Source organism: Delphinapterus leucas, chromosome 11 (genome assembly GCF_059928025.1).
Source record: "Delphinapterus leucas isolate spDelLeu-1000000601 "Yukka" chromosome 11, BTC_Dleu_Yukka2, whole genome shotgun sequence".
Classification (NCBI taxonomy): Eukaryota; Metazoa; Chordata; class Mammalia; order Artiodactyla; family Monodontidae; genus Delphinapterus; species Delphinapterus leucas.
The window spans coordinates 97319344-97333688 of record NC_143139.1 but is presented as its reverse complement, the minus strand read 5'-3'; the positions used below and the strand labels follow the sequence as shown (position 1 = coordinate 97333688).

Below are 14345 nucleotides of genomic sequence, written 5' to 3'. Positions count from 1 at the left end.
GAGGGGGCTCCGTAGTCCTTGCCGGTGGGCCCGCTCGGCATCCCTTTCCTTCCTCCCCTCCCCGGGGCTGGGGCCGCATCCCGGGCAGAGCACCGCACCACGAACACCAGCGGGCCCCGGGCCTTGCCCGCTCAGCACTGGTGCCCAATAAGTGCTCATAGAGTGAGTGGCCACAAGGGCTGAACGAGCTGGGCGGGGAAGGGGGCTCAAGAAACGGCGACTCAGACGGCGGTGGGCACGGGCCTGTCCTCCGCGAACCGGGGACTCGCCCCACATTTGCTCAACATCCTGCCCTCAGCAGGAGCTGGCGATGCGCGTTTAGATGGCGCCGGGAGCCCCAAAGGGGCTCGACGAGCCGCCGGGGAAGGGAGGTGGCCAGGCTCGCGGCTGGTTCCCGGCCGGCGTTTAAAGGTCTCGGAGGAGGAACGAGCGAGGGGCATGGGCTGTCCCGAAGGTCACGACTGCGCGCTGCGCGGGCCGGGCGGGTCTCGGGCCGCGTGGTCCCGGCTGCCACTCAGTCGGGTCCCGGCGGGACTCGGGGCGGCGTGCGCGCGGGCGCGGGCGCGGGCGCGGTCGGCCACCCGCCTGGGCCCGCGGGGCGGGGCGCGGCGCGTGCGCGGCAGGAGGCCTGCGGCCGGCGCACTCACCCTCCTTGGCCTTCTTCTTCCTCGCCAGCGTGCCGCCCAGCTTGCCCAGGAACGACTCGTCCTTCTTCATCCTGTGGGGCCGCAGGGCGGGCGAGCGCAGCGGCGCGGAGGACATGGGGCACGCGGGAACCCCGGCAGCCGGGCGCGGGCGCAGCGCGTGTGGGAGCCGCCCTGGTCGCCGCCGCCGCTCGCCCCGGGGAGTGGCCGGGAGGGCGCGGCCCCAGCGCCGGCCCCCGCCCCCCGCCCGCCCCTGGCCCTGCGGAGCCCGCCGTCAGAGGTCTGCGCCGTCTCGGGCTCTGCAGTCACCGCTTCCAGCCCGCGGGCCGTCGGCCGTTCCCACGGTGCGCGTCACACTCTCAGAGTGAAGCGGTGGTTCCGCTCCCAAGTGCCGCCGCCGGGACGGACCGAGGGCTCACTCTGCCTCCTTTTGTTCTACACGTTTGAGCCCTGGGCTCAGCCGGCTCTGGTGTCCGTACCCGGGCCCCGCGGGGCAGCGAGGCAGCCAGGGCCACCACCTTTGCGCAGCCGATGTGCATCAGATAACCGCCCAGATAGGTCATTTCACTTGCTGAGCTTTTACCCACAGCCAGGCTTGGGGCTGAGGGAACACTTGTGACCTGTCCCCGCCCTCTAGAAACCTGCAGTATGGTGGGCAATACCCGCACATAGTACCCTGTCCTAGGGGAGATCAGGACGTTTCCCTAAGAGGTGATGTGGCGACACAGGAAAGAGCCCTGCTATGGAATCAGGGGTAGGTATTCAGGCGGAGGGAAAAGCAGGACCAGAGGGGACAGTGTGGGAGCTCCAGGGAGGAGAGAGACAAGAGGACAAGGCAGGCCCTGTAAGTGCTGGAAGGCGGGGAAGGGGTTTAAGGTGGAGGTGACGTGGTGGATCCGGGTTCTACAAAGTGGACTCTGGGTGACGTGTGCCCGTGGGCAGGGAAGGAGTAAAGCCAGAGGCAGGGAGACCAGTTCCGAGGTCCCTGTGACTTAGGAGGGACGTGAACGGTTTCTGGAGACGCTCATAGGTGGAACGAGCCCCAGGCTTGGCGTGGGAAGAGTTAAGGCTGTTTCCCGCTGGGCCCAGCAGGCCGGGTGGGGTCCTTCACCAGCAGATAAGGACTATCAGAGGAGGTCAGCTGGGGAGGAGCCGGGGAGTCTAGGTCCACACGTGTGGTTAACAGGGTTTTCCACCTCCCTTGGGCTGGCTCATTGCCCCACAGCACTCTGTAACTCCTCCAGTTCCCATCAGCAAAGGTTTCTGTTGGCCGAGCGGTGCCAGGGCTGTCCTCCTGCGGGGATGCACTGACCACAGGGGCAGAGCCTTGCCCTCCAGGAGCTGGTGATCCAGGGGAATGTGCACGCCCCGAAGTTAGGAACCCAGCGAGGTGGGAGGGGAGCAGGAGAAGGAGAAGGTGCGGGAGATGAAGGGACACAGATGCCCCTATTCTCTCAAGGGAGAAGATTCAGGACGGAAAGGGAGAATGCCAGGGAGGACGCAGGCACCTGGGAGATGGGAGGGAAGCCAGGGTTGCAGGCTGCCCTGTGTGACTAGGTGAGCGGGTGAGGCCATGAGATCAGTGAGCCCGCACAAGGAGCCCTGAGCCGCTGAAGGGGTCTGAGCAGAGGGCTGGTGCAAAGGATGGTTGAAGCAAAACCCCCGGAAGCTACTGAAACGGGGAGGCCAGAGTTGCCCGTGGCAGAGGGAAGGAAGAGATAAGAATGAACTTTCAGGGACTTCCCTAGCGGCCCAGGGATTAAGACTCTGTGCTTCCACCGCAGGGAGTGCGGGTTCAGTCCCTGGTGGGGCAACTAAGATTCTGCATGCATGCTGCGTGGTGCAGCCAAAAAAAAAAAAAAAAAGAAACCCAAAACAAAAACAATGAACTTTCAGGGCTTGCAGGCCACAACACGTGGGGAATAATTGGAGGCTGGGTTTAGGGACAGTGAAGGGTCAGAGGGCTCTGAGGCTTCTCACCAGCATGGCCTGATTTGGGATGTCACTAGCCACTCTGGGAAAAACACAGAAAGATGGTGAATGTGGTTATTGAGATCCTGATGGGGCCATGACGCAGCGCTACCCTGCTCTGAATGCCGAGGGAATGTCATCTAGGGCAGGGGGTCTCTGGCCCTTTGGAGAATCTGATGCATGGTACAGACTGTCTTCTCTGGAGAAATACACGCAAGAGATGCTGCACAGTGTTTCGGGGGGCCTGCAGCCACCCCGCCCTCACAGCCACAGACCCCAGCGGGAGAGCCTGCAATCAGGGGACAGGGGCGGAAAAGAAACCTTGGGAAAGAAAATGGGAAAGAGCTGAGCTCCTGGGCGCAGTCCTGGCATGTGGTGAGTGCCCAGTCAATAATTAAGTGTTTAGATATTTCATCAGTGGGTCTGCTTTCCCAGTGGATACACAGAATTTACTATTTCCATTCGGATCCTACTTCAAAATATGCCGTTACACCACGAAAGAATCTCTCTAGAAGATACTTAAGTCCTGACGCCGGCCCAGTTTATAAGAGAAACTGACCCGGCTCTTACATGACAGTAGGGTTCTGGAATCTTGTAGACATCATGCGTATAGAAACATATTTTCAATGCAAGTGTGGTACGTATTGCTGAGAAGTCCGTGCAAAGCAGTGATTTCTCGATAAAGTTCATAGTCATTCCCTTGCCCGAGGTGAAGGATGGCCCTTGCAGCCTCAGACAAAAACGCTGCACTCATGGCCTCTGTGTCCTGTGCACCTGTTGGACTGGAGAATACTTTGATTTCTTATCAAATGCAGCTTGGAAGCTTTTTAAAAATTATTGTGTTCGTTGTGATGGGTTTTTTTTGACTCGTGTGCACCGCAGATGACAATCAAGAAGTGCTTTGGATGAAATTGGGGTTTTTTTCAGGGTTAGAGGCTGGAGGGACCATGATCTAAACCCCAGAAACTTTCCCTCGCTCCTGGCCTGGCTCCTGGGGACTTTACACAGCATTCTCTCTGGAGCAGCTTTCCAAATTGCTTTCAGAGCAGCAAACGTCTATATTCACTTGAAGGTCAGAAAGTGCTGGTTGTTAATAAGAAAGAATTTAATGAGAAGCAGAAATATGATCTTAGCTCCTATCCCCACCTACTCGGGCTTCCACTTCTTAGCATGCCGCCTACGTAGAGCCCGCGCCATGGCTCTGCATGCATTTTACATTTGGAGAATAATTATGAAAATCAGATTACATGCAGCTGCCCTCATTACAGAAAACCATTTGATTTGCTTTTGAACTGTGGCTTCCAAAGGGTCCAGTTTTTTATCACCTCAATTAAGAATAAGGAACAAGCATTCTACGAGCACGTGCTGATTCCAGGCCCTGGGCGGGGCGCCACACCGGGTGGTCTCAGGCAGCCTCAGTTCCAGGTTCTCTTGCCATTCTTTCCATCTTCCCCGCAGATGGACAGGCACTGGGCACCACAGGAAGATGTAATTTGTCCTAACACTTCAGCTGAGGCGAACCAAGCAACCTTAAAGGTAATGAGACAGGAGAATGGATAAGCCTGTGGGTATATGCATACAATGGAATTCTAGCAAGCGATCAAAAAAGAGCAATGGCGCGACGTATCTCAAAAACGCGTTCCGCAAAAGAAGCCAAGTGCGGGACTTCCCTGGTGGCACAGTGGTTAAGAATCTGCCTGCCAACGCAGGGGACACGGGTTCGAGCTCTTGTCCGGGAAGATCCCACATGCTGCGGATCAACTAAGCCCATGCGCCACAACTGCTGTGCCTGCGTGCCACAACTACTGAAGCCTGCACGCCTAGAGCCCGTGCTCCGCAACAAGAGAAGCCACCGCAACGAGGAGACCACGCACCGCAACAAAGAGTAGCCCCCACTCGCCGCAACTGGAGAAAGCCCGTGTGCAGCAACGAAGACCCAACGCCGTCAAAAATAAATTAATAATAATAAAGAAAAAGAAGCCCAAGTGCAAGGGTGCATACTGGGGGAATCCACTTATTTGAAGTTCAACAGCAGGTGGCCTCTTTTCTACGTTGAGAGTGGTCACCTTCGGGGGAGAGGGTCTTGCCTGGATATGGGCACCAGGAAACGCTGGGTGATGCACATGGGCCGCAGGCTGGGGGGGGGGGGTCACACGGTTTATACCTAAGTAAAAAGCCAACACCTGGTACACTGGAGAGTTGTGCCTTTCACCGTGTATCAGTTATGCCTCCATAAAGGCTTGGGGAAAAGAAAATAAATAAATGATACCCCTAAGCAGGATCATTTGAGCTCTCTACCTTACCTGCATTTGGGTTTCATTCCTTATCGAAGTGTCTCCTGTGATAATACAGCAGCTCAGGAAGCATTTAAAGGGAGCTTTATATAAAAGCTGCATGCCTTCTCTCATTTTGCTTCCATGTAACTAAAAAGAAGAGAGATCTTTTCAAAAAACGAAAAACAGCCTTTAGCTCTTTGGGAGAGAAAAGGGAGCTCATACGAGGAAGGATCGAGACTGTGAAATGTTTCCTTGTGTTGTTCATTTTCAAACCTCCTAGCAATTTCAGGAGAGTTAGAAGTGTATAGGGAAGTGATGGAAATACTTAATTGATTCAGTGATGGAGAAAATGCCTTATTTCCCCCAGGTTACGCTTCTGATGCAATATTCCTGCCCTTTGGGGCAGCATTTTCAAGTGTGCTGTCATCACAGTATCCAAAGCAGTCTTTTGAATGACGTGATTTAATCACTTTGCTAATTTAGTGACCTGGCAAGAGAGGAACCTGTGATTTTCACTTTAAACGCTAGGAGCATAAAAGATGACCATACTTGCCTGGAATCTTAAAACTGTGGCGGTAACGCTTTTTCCTGAACCACGTGTGAGCGAAACACAAATCCCTGACTGCCTTTCCCTCAAGTGATTTCGGAAACGTCAGCAAACTTTGAGACAAGGGAAGTTGGATTTTCATTATTGGCAAGTTCTCTAGAGTTTTCTTTTTGCATAGTAGGCACATTAAACTATGCATACACTTTGTTCTCGTAAATATTTTAGAGATGAGGAATGAATGAAAGATTGGCACCAACTTATTCATTCCTAGTCTTCCACGGAGGAGAAATTGGTAGAGCCCCCTAAAAGATTATGCCCCCTTCAAAAGAAGACTGACCCCTAGCTTTCAGAGAGCAAGTTCCTTGAAAAATGCCAGGACCTCTTATGTGGGTGGGAGAACAAAGGCCAGGCCTATTAGACATTCACACCATAGTCTAAATTTCTTTCACCATTCATTTGCCATATGTATCTATCACCTGCCTGCAAAGTAAAAGGCTTTGCTTTCCTCCTCCCACCTAACTGGGCGCAGTAAGGGAATGAGAGCTGTGCTTTGGATGGAGGGGAAAACGACGACGGGTGGGGGCACTTTGGGGCGGTGAGCTCGCTGCTGGATGGAGCAGCAGACTCGGCCACCACAGCACGTTGTGGGAACATCACTAGGGCTGGGGAAGACAGTGGGCCAGGGCAGGGGTCTGTAAGGGGTCAGACAGGAAATATTTTCCACTTCTCGGGCCATACAGCCTATTGCAACTACTCATCTTTGCTGTCATAATCTGAAAGCAGCCACAGACAATATACAAGCAAATGGGTGGCTACGTTCCAACGTAAGTGCACTCTGCACTCAGAACTTTGGATTTCATATCATTTTCACCTGTCACAAAATATTCTTCTTTTGGTTTTTTTTTTTCAAAACAGTTGAGACGTAAACCCATTCTTACGTACCGAGTTTACGGTACGTAAACCCGGCCGTACAAAAACAGGCCGGATTTGGAAGCAGAAGTTACCCAAACTGCATTTCACTTACTGCATATTTTTGCCTGAAAGTCCTAATAACGGTAACGACGATGGTGCCACTAAAAATCAATGTTTAAAAGGTGCCAGGGATTCAGAGCCTGTTGTTTTGAACTCCAAGGGAGTATACAAAATCTTCCCTTGCATTAGAAATGCATTATTGGGCTTCCCTGGTGGCACAGTGGTTAAGAATCCGCCTGCCAATGCAGGGGACATGGGTTCGAGCCCTGGGCCGGGAAGATCCCACATGCCGCGGAGCAACGAAGCCCGTGCGCCACAACTACTGAGCCTGCGCTCTAGAGCCCACGAGCCACAACTACCGAGCCTGCGTGCTGCGACTACTGAAGCCCGCGCACCTAGAGCCCGTGCTCCGCAGCAAGAGAAGCCACCGCAATGAGAAGCCTGCGCACCGCAATGAAGAGGAGCCCCCACTCGCTCCAACTAGAGAAAGCCCACACGCAGCAACAAAAAAACCTAACACAGCCAAAATTTTTAAAAATTAAAAAAAAAAGAAATGCGTTATTAATACAACCCTTCCAAAGTGGATCAGTAACAGTTCCACTTCTGTCATTTATTCTATAATACTCCTCACACTGCTATACGAAGGTAGGAGTATATTGCAATATGGCTTGTCTTTTTTGGGAAATGGGAACCACCTAAACGTGCATCTCTGATTATATATGTCAAAGCAGAGTCCAGCAGCACCAGGGAATATTACGTGGAGCAGGGCGGGGCTGTCTGGCTGGTGCGCGACGCCACCCATGATGTGGGGTTAAACGGAAAAGCAAGCTGTGCTTCTACTTCATACGTTTACATACTCACTCATTCCACACACACTGAGTGTCAAGGTAGGTTCTGGGCGTGATTCCAGGCCTTAGGACACACCACGCACAAACCCAAGAAGGGCTGCCCAGTGGAACTTACATTCTCATGGCAGGAACATCAAATTAGCAATTTTGAAAACCCACGTACGAGAGAAAGACAAATATCATATGGTATCGCTTATATGTGGAATCTAAAAAAAAAATGATACAAATGAACTTATTTACAAAAGAGAAGACTCACAGACATAGAAAACAAACTTATGGTTACCAAAGGGGAAGGAAGGGGGATAAATTAGGAGTTGGGATGAACATATACACACTACCGTATAGAAAACAGATAACCTACAGGGACCTACTGTATAGCACAGGGAACTATGCTCAGTATCTTATAATAACCTGTAATGGAAAAGAATCTAATAAAGAAAATATATACATATGTGTAACTGAATCAGTTTACTGTACATCTGAAACCAACACAACATTGTAAATCAACTGTATTTCAATAAAATCTTTTTAAAAAGGAAGTTTTCAAAAACAACCCCTACATGTGTACATTTTACATATATGTGTTATACATACATACATTTTACACATACATAAACCCTTATGGAAGTCCAACTTTTAATCCTCACTCTGTCAAGGGGCAACGGCCGATTTGAACTCTGCCTTTCTACCTGGCGGTACAGACAATAACAAATGGATGCAGAGTGAAGAGAACTGATTTCAGGACTAATCAGAAAACATTTGATTGAGACAGTGGATGCTCAGACAGCGAGCACGTGATCGTCAGTGAAAAGCGCAGTCTCGTGCATAAGTGAGACAAATTCTCATTTGTTCAGGGTCACGACTCGTACATTAAAATATGTTCCGTGATTATCCACCTAGCACACCTACTGGAGTGCATCGCTAACAGAGACCCGAAGGCTGAGCAGCTGTAAGCAAATTATGCTCTGGAATCAGGAGAGTATTAAACCGTAAAACTCAACTCTGTATGCTAATTTATCTTAAGACTGTCAACATTTCAAATTTGCAAGGAAATCAAAAAATGCAAAGCTTGACAAGGCTATTTGATCATCGGTGCTATTTATTTATTATGAAGAACTACTAAAATATGGAGCTGATTGGTTTTTTTCAGAAGCACCGTGGCAACAGCAGCCTAGGCCCTTGCCCTCCGGATGCCCGACCGTGCAGCTCTACCTGTATACAATTTTCAAAGAGTTATAAAAGACTGCAATTAAAAACACTTTTCTACAACGAAATGCTGTAGTTTTCTTGTAATCCGAAAGAAAAATGCAAAATGAGTCTTTTTTCCCTAGATGCATTATGCCTTCCACGTGATAAATATTCAGTAAATATTTCCTGAATCAGAAAAGCCTGTCTTTAAAGGTAGAAACAACCTAATATCCATCACAGATGAAGGGATAAACAATACGTGGTCTAACCATACATATATGCATGAGATTCCGACCCACGCAGCAACGTGGATGCACCTTGAGGACATTATGCTCAGTGAAATAAGCCAGACACAAAAGGACAAATTCCGCATGATTCCACGCACATGAGACACCGAAAGGAGTCACGTTCATAGAGACAGAAGGTAGACGGTGGTCATCAGGGGCTGGGGGGAGGGGAGACTGGGGAGCTAATTTCACCGGGACAGAGTTTCAGCTTTGCAAGATGAAAAGAGTTCTGCAGATGGAGGGTAGTGATGGTTGTACGACAACGTGAATGAACTTAATGCCACTGAGCTGTACATTTTAAATGGTTGAAATAGTGACTTTTATCTTAGGTATATTTTACCACCACTTTTTAAGCCTGTGTCTAAGACCCGAAGTAAATCAGGCCCTGAAAGTAAAGATAATGTACTAAACTGAAAAGGGCTGCCTTGAGGTGTGGGAAAAAGCAAGGACTTTCCGAGGGAGGAGAAGTAACAGCAAAGAGAGATGGATGAATAAGCCAACCAGCCAAAGACGGAAGAACAGAGAATAAATAGTCCCCTAGAGGCAGAAGAGGGTTAACCAGAGGGCCAGCCCTGGGGAAAGAGAGAAAGATTGCTGCACCAGCAGCCTGGATGGGAGGGTGGGGATGGGGGAGAAATGCACATAAATCTCGGCCTCCAGTGTGGGGTGCACGGCCTCGCAAGAAGGCCCCCAGCTGAACTGCAGAGTGAGCACAGGAGGGAATCACCAGCTTCCCAGAAGGGACTGCAGATGGTCCTGGCCCTCCCCATCCTCTGTGGCATTCCAGCCTCCAGCTTTCCAGAGCTCCTCGCTGACCCCATCATGGCCCTTCCCCCACAGACAGGCAGCGTCGCCTCTGCCCCTGGACCCCACACAGAGCCTCGCACACACTCAGAGCTCAATCTGTGTTTGATGGATGGATGGACGGATGGATGGATGGATGGATGGATGATGGATGGATGATGGATGGATGAATAGAAGGATGGATGGATGGATGATGGATGGATGATGGATGGATGGATGGATGGATGGATGAATAGAAGGATGGATGGATGGATGGATGGATGATGGATGGATGATGGATGGATGAATAGAAGGATGGATGGATGATGGATGGACGATGGATGGATGAATAGAAGGATTGATGGATGGATGGATGGATGAATAGAAGGATGGATGGATGGATGAATAGAAGGATGGATGGATGGATGAATAGAAGGATGGATGGATGGATGAATAGAAGGATGGATGGATGGATGCATGGATGGATGGATGCATGGATGGATGGCAAACGATTGATGACAGGAGGTTGGTGGTGGTTGTGGCAGGAGATTACTCCTGCCACTTGGGACTATTGTGATGTTTGCATCCAAGCAGAAAAGGTTTTATCCATGGATGCAAATTATTTATGGCTCCTTCAAACACTCAGCCCCGGCGACAGATTTGGTGATGAGGAAATGAGAGAGTAAGGTGTGACATGGAAATACAAGGAAATATTAGGAAGCAAAGCTTTACTGTCACTTGCTTTCCGGCTGCCTGTTCAGGAAGGAAACGGGGGGGCCGTGACAAAGCCTGTGCTGGTGGGAGACTTGGGGTCTAGTGTTTGAGGAGGGGCCGGAAGGGATCAAACTGCATTGACTCCAAACCTCCCAGGAGCTTCTCAATCGTTAACGCACACCGGTCGCCTGGGGACCATGAGAAACTGTAGGTCCTGGAGGAGAAGGGCTGGACCAGGCCTGAAACTCTGCATTTCTAATGCACCCCATGCCTCTGGCTTTTTAGTTCCTGTGTCACACTCTGAGTGGCAAGGCTATACCATACCCTTTTATTAAAGGGTCACCGTGGGCTTCTGGGATAAGACAGCTGCCCACCAGAGACACCACTTGTTTTTGAAATTTCGAAGTGTATGATGCTAAGAAGACTCCCCTTTAAAGCATCAGCTGTATTAAAAAGACGCACAGCACCAGTCCTACCATGAAAAGAGCACAGTGGGAACCCAAGAGACCAGGCCTGGGCCCGGGAGCTTTCTGGCATTCCCAATGTTTTTTTTTTTTTTTTAATTTTTTAATTTTTTGGCTGTGCCTCGTGCCATGTGGGATCCTAGTTCCCTGACCAGGGATCGAACCTGCGCCCCCTGCAGTGGAAGCGCAGAGTCTTAACCACTGGACCTCCAGGGAAGTCCCCGAAACGTACTTTTAAATTATCCAACTACTTGTTTCAAATAATTACTGTTTAAAAATGTATGCTGGTGGCTCCGCTTTTTGTGAAAGGGAGACCTGGTGGGAGCCGGGCCGTGGGATGGGGAGGTGCAGACCCCTGCAAGTGAGGAGACGCCCGGGCCATCTGTGCGAGGAAAGGGCACAGAAGTTCATTGTGAGACTGGTTGGTCATCCCCCCACCAAAGTGTAAAATTCCCTTTGAAGCCCAGCTCCTCGTTTTAGTAAAGGAGGCATTGTCACCGGAACCAGGCTCCAGAGGCCAGGCCGAGGGTCTCTCCCATCCTGACCCCCTTCGCCATCTGCCTCTCTTTTCCCTTCCTGACTCTCCTGCTGAAAGAACGTTCTGTTCTCCACCACCCCCTTCACTCCTCCATCCCTGGCTCCGTACTTCCCAAGGCATGTTACCTAGTGACCCGGTCATGGATTGAATTGTTTCCCCAAAACCCACTGAAGCCCGAACCCCTGTGCCTGGGACTGTGACCTTATCTGGCAATAAGGCCTTTGCAGATGTGATGGAGTTTAAGATGAGTCATTAGCTGGGCCTTACTCCACAGAGTGGCAGAGCCCAGGTGAAGATGGAGACAGAGATGGGAGGGCTGCATCCACAAGCCAAGACACACCAAGGGTTTCCTGTGACACCAGAAGCTAGAGAAAAGCATGGAAGAGTTCTCCCAGAGCCTTCAGAGAGAGTGTGTCCCTGTGGATGTGGACTTTGATTTCGGACTTTCCGTCCACAGCCAGCCCCGAGGGAGCAGAGAGGTGCACCCCAAGGGACCACACATACTTAGAGGACAGTCTGCCATACTTGGCGAAGTCAGCCGGCCCCCTGCTGGGAGATGGGGTCACAGGGGTTCCTCCCTCTCCCCGGTCTGTCGGTCTGTTGTCTTCACACCCTCTACCCAGTCCTCCTCTGTAAGAGCCCAAGCTCACAGCCCCGCATCTCTCATCTGGACCAAGGCAAGGATCTGCTAACCAGTGAAACCCAAATCGAATCAAGACACCCCCTGATGGAATTTTTCAAAGGCTTCCCAAGGCTCACCAGTCTCTCTGGCCTGGCAGACGAGGCCCTCCGTGGTCCCATCACCACCTAACTCTCCAACCTCGCATCCGATTCATAGTTGTCCTAAACAAGCCATCCTTGACCCCAAGGCTTTGCACACACGGTTTGCTCTCTTCCCACCTTGCTTCTCTGACCTGACTCCCTCCCAGGCCCAGCTGGTCATCTCCTCCTTGGCATCTCTCCATTCCCTGGACGCTTTTCTGGTGGAGTCTTCATGCTGGGTGGCAACGGGTGTTTGCGGCATTTACTTAATCATTCATTTTCTTGTTCATTCATTCAACAAACGTATTGAGTGCCTGCTCGTATAGAGCTTCCATTCTAGGGGACAGAAGCTCACACACACACGCACGCGCACGTGTGCACACACACACACAATTAGAATAGTAGGTTGTCATAAGTGAAGGGCAGATATGGGTTTAGGGGTTTATGGGAATTCCCTGGCGGTCCAGTGGCTTGGACTCCTCGCTTTCACTGCCTCACTGCCAAGGGTGTGGGTTTGATCCCTGGTCAGGGAATTAAGATCCCACAAGACACATGGCCAAAAAAAAAAAAAAAAATATATATATATATGGGTTTAAACACCATGTTGATGCTAACAATTCCGACATTTCTCTCTCTGGTCCAAGAGCCGCTGGGTTCCAGATCCATGAACCTCAGAGGTCAGCGAACTACCAGCAAAACCATCCAGCCTGTGCCTGTTTTGTAAGGCCCGAGAGCTAGGGATGGTTTTTACGTTTTTAAATAGCGAAAAAATATCAACAAAAGAATGTCTCCTGGCAACTTTTTGCTCTCTTAACAATCAGATTCTTTGCCACTATTGCAGATTTTAATATAGGAATAGTCATTCTCCTTGGAGAAATGAACACATCTTTTAAATGCTTGATTTTTCTTTAATTCTGCTACCAATTATTTGGAAATATTAACCCAGAATATTTGAGAGAACTATGTTTAAAATAGAAGCTTAAATTCCATAGCAGGGGCCCTTAGACATTACTGGTGCTGGACGAGGTTTACATTCGTTGCTGGATTTTAAACTTGGGCACCTGTACAGAACTTGGAACATTCTTTATCCTGAAGCTTTTTGCCTGTGTGTCTAGTGATGCCTTATTAATTTCAGAGATACATTATTCATTTCCCCATGAAGCAGTCAGGAACTTGCAAGAGAATCACTAACTTCAGCCCCCCGTCACTGTGGTCCTCCTGCATCATCCAGGCCCCAGCAGGCACCGGCAGCCCTGTTTGGGAACTGTCAAATCTAGAGGCAAACTTGTTGAAAGAGCTGCTTTTATGCCTGGCCTTTACCAGTCCTCTGAGCTCTGTCTGCAGTTCAAATTGATTCCACTTGTTTTCCAGGCTGTCCCATCTCATTCACAAAGAAGGCAAGCTATAGATTTTCATGTATACGTCTTAGGATAAACATCAAGATTGGATCAGACTCAAATCGCTAAAGAATACACACCTTTCCTATCTCATCCATGTTTTTCTTTTAAAACAATATTTTTTATAGAACCTGCCTGACAAACACACCTCAGCCGGGGGATCAAGGCCAACGTCACAGCAATCGGTCACGGTGACAGCATGTGCCCTGATGTGATGGGATGAAAATAACAGCTTACCCCTATGGTCGTCTCCCTCAAGCCCATAACTCCATCTCATCATGAGAAAAACACCAGACAAACTCCAGTTGGTTCTACACAACCGGCCCAGTGCTTTTCAAAGCTGTCAAGGTCATCAAAAACAAGGGAAGTCTGAGCAACCGTCACAGCCAGAGGAGCTAAGATGACGGGACGACTAAAGGTCATGTGGGGGCTTCCCTGGTGGCGCAGTGGTTGAGAGTCCGCCTGCCGAGACAGATGACGCGGGTTTGTGCCCCGGTCTGGGACGATCCCACATGCCGCGGAGCGGCTGGGCCCGTGAGCCATGGCCGCTGAGCCTGCGCGTCTGGAGCCTGTGCTCCGCGGCAGGAGAGGCCACAACAGTGAGAGGCCCGCGTACGGCAAAAAAAAAAAAAAAAAAAGGTCATGTGGGATCCTGGACCAGAAAAGGACATCAGGGAAAAACTAAGGAAATCTGAGACTAGACTAGTTCATGAACACGTGTTCCTACTGGTTCATTAATTGTAACAAACGTACCCAGACTAATGTAAGGTGCTCACACTCGGGAAAACTGGGTGAGAGGTGTATGGGAACTCCCTGCCCTGTTTTCAAAATGTTTCTGTAAATCTAAAACTGTAAAACGGAAAGTTTAGCTTTAAAAATATCATCAATTTTTAAAGAGCGGTGGTACTTTTTCCACCTTTATTGCAAAATAAAGATTTTCAGAGCTTTCAAAGC

General features: G+C 50.3%; 1 protein-coding gene across 1 annotated transcript in view; it reads right to left on the bottom strand.

The window, feature by feature from the left end:
* PARVB (parvin beta) overlaps window positions 1-858 on the bottom strand; it is a 115140-nt gene extending 114282 nt beyond the window's left edge. Inside the window, exon 1 of the mRNA XM_022596496.3 lies at window positions 648-858. Coding sequence (XP_022452204.1) covers window positions 648-762 — 115 coding nt within the window. The 5' untranslated portion in view covers window positions 763-858. The remainder of the gene's footprint in view (window positions 1-647) is intronic.
* Window positions 859-14345: the final 13487 nt, after the last annotated feature.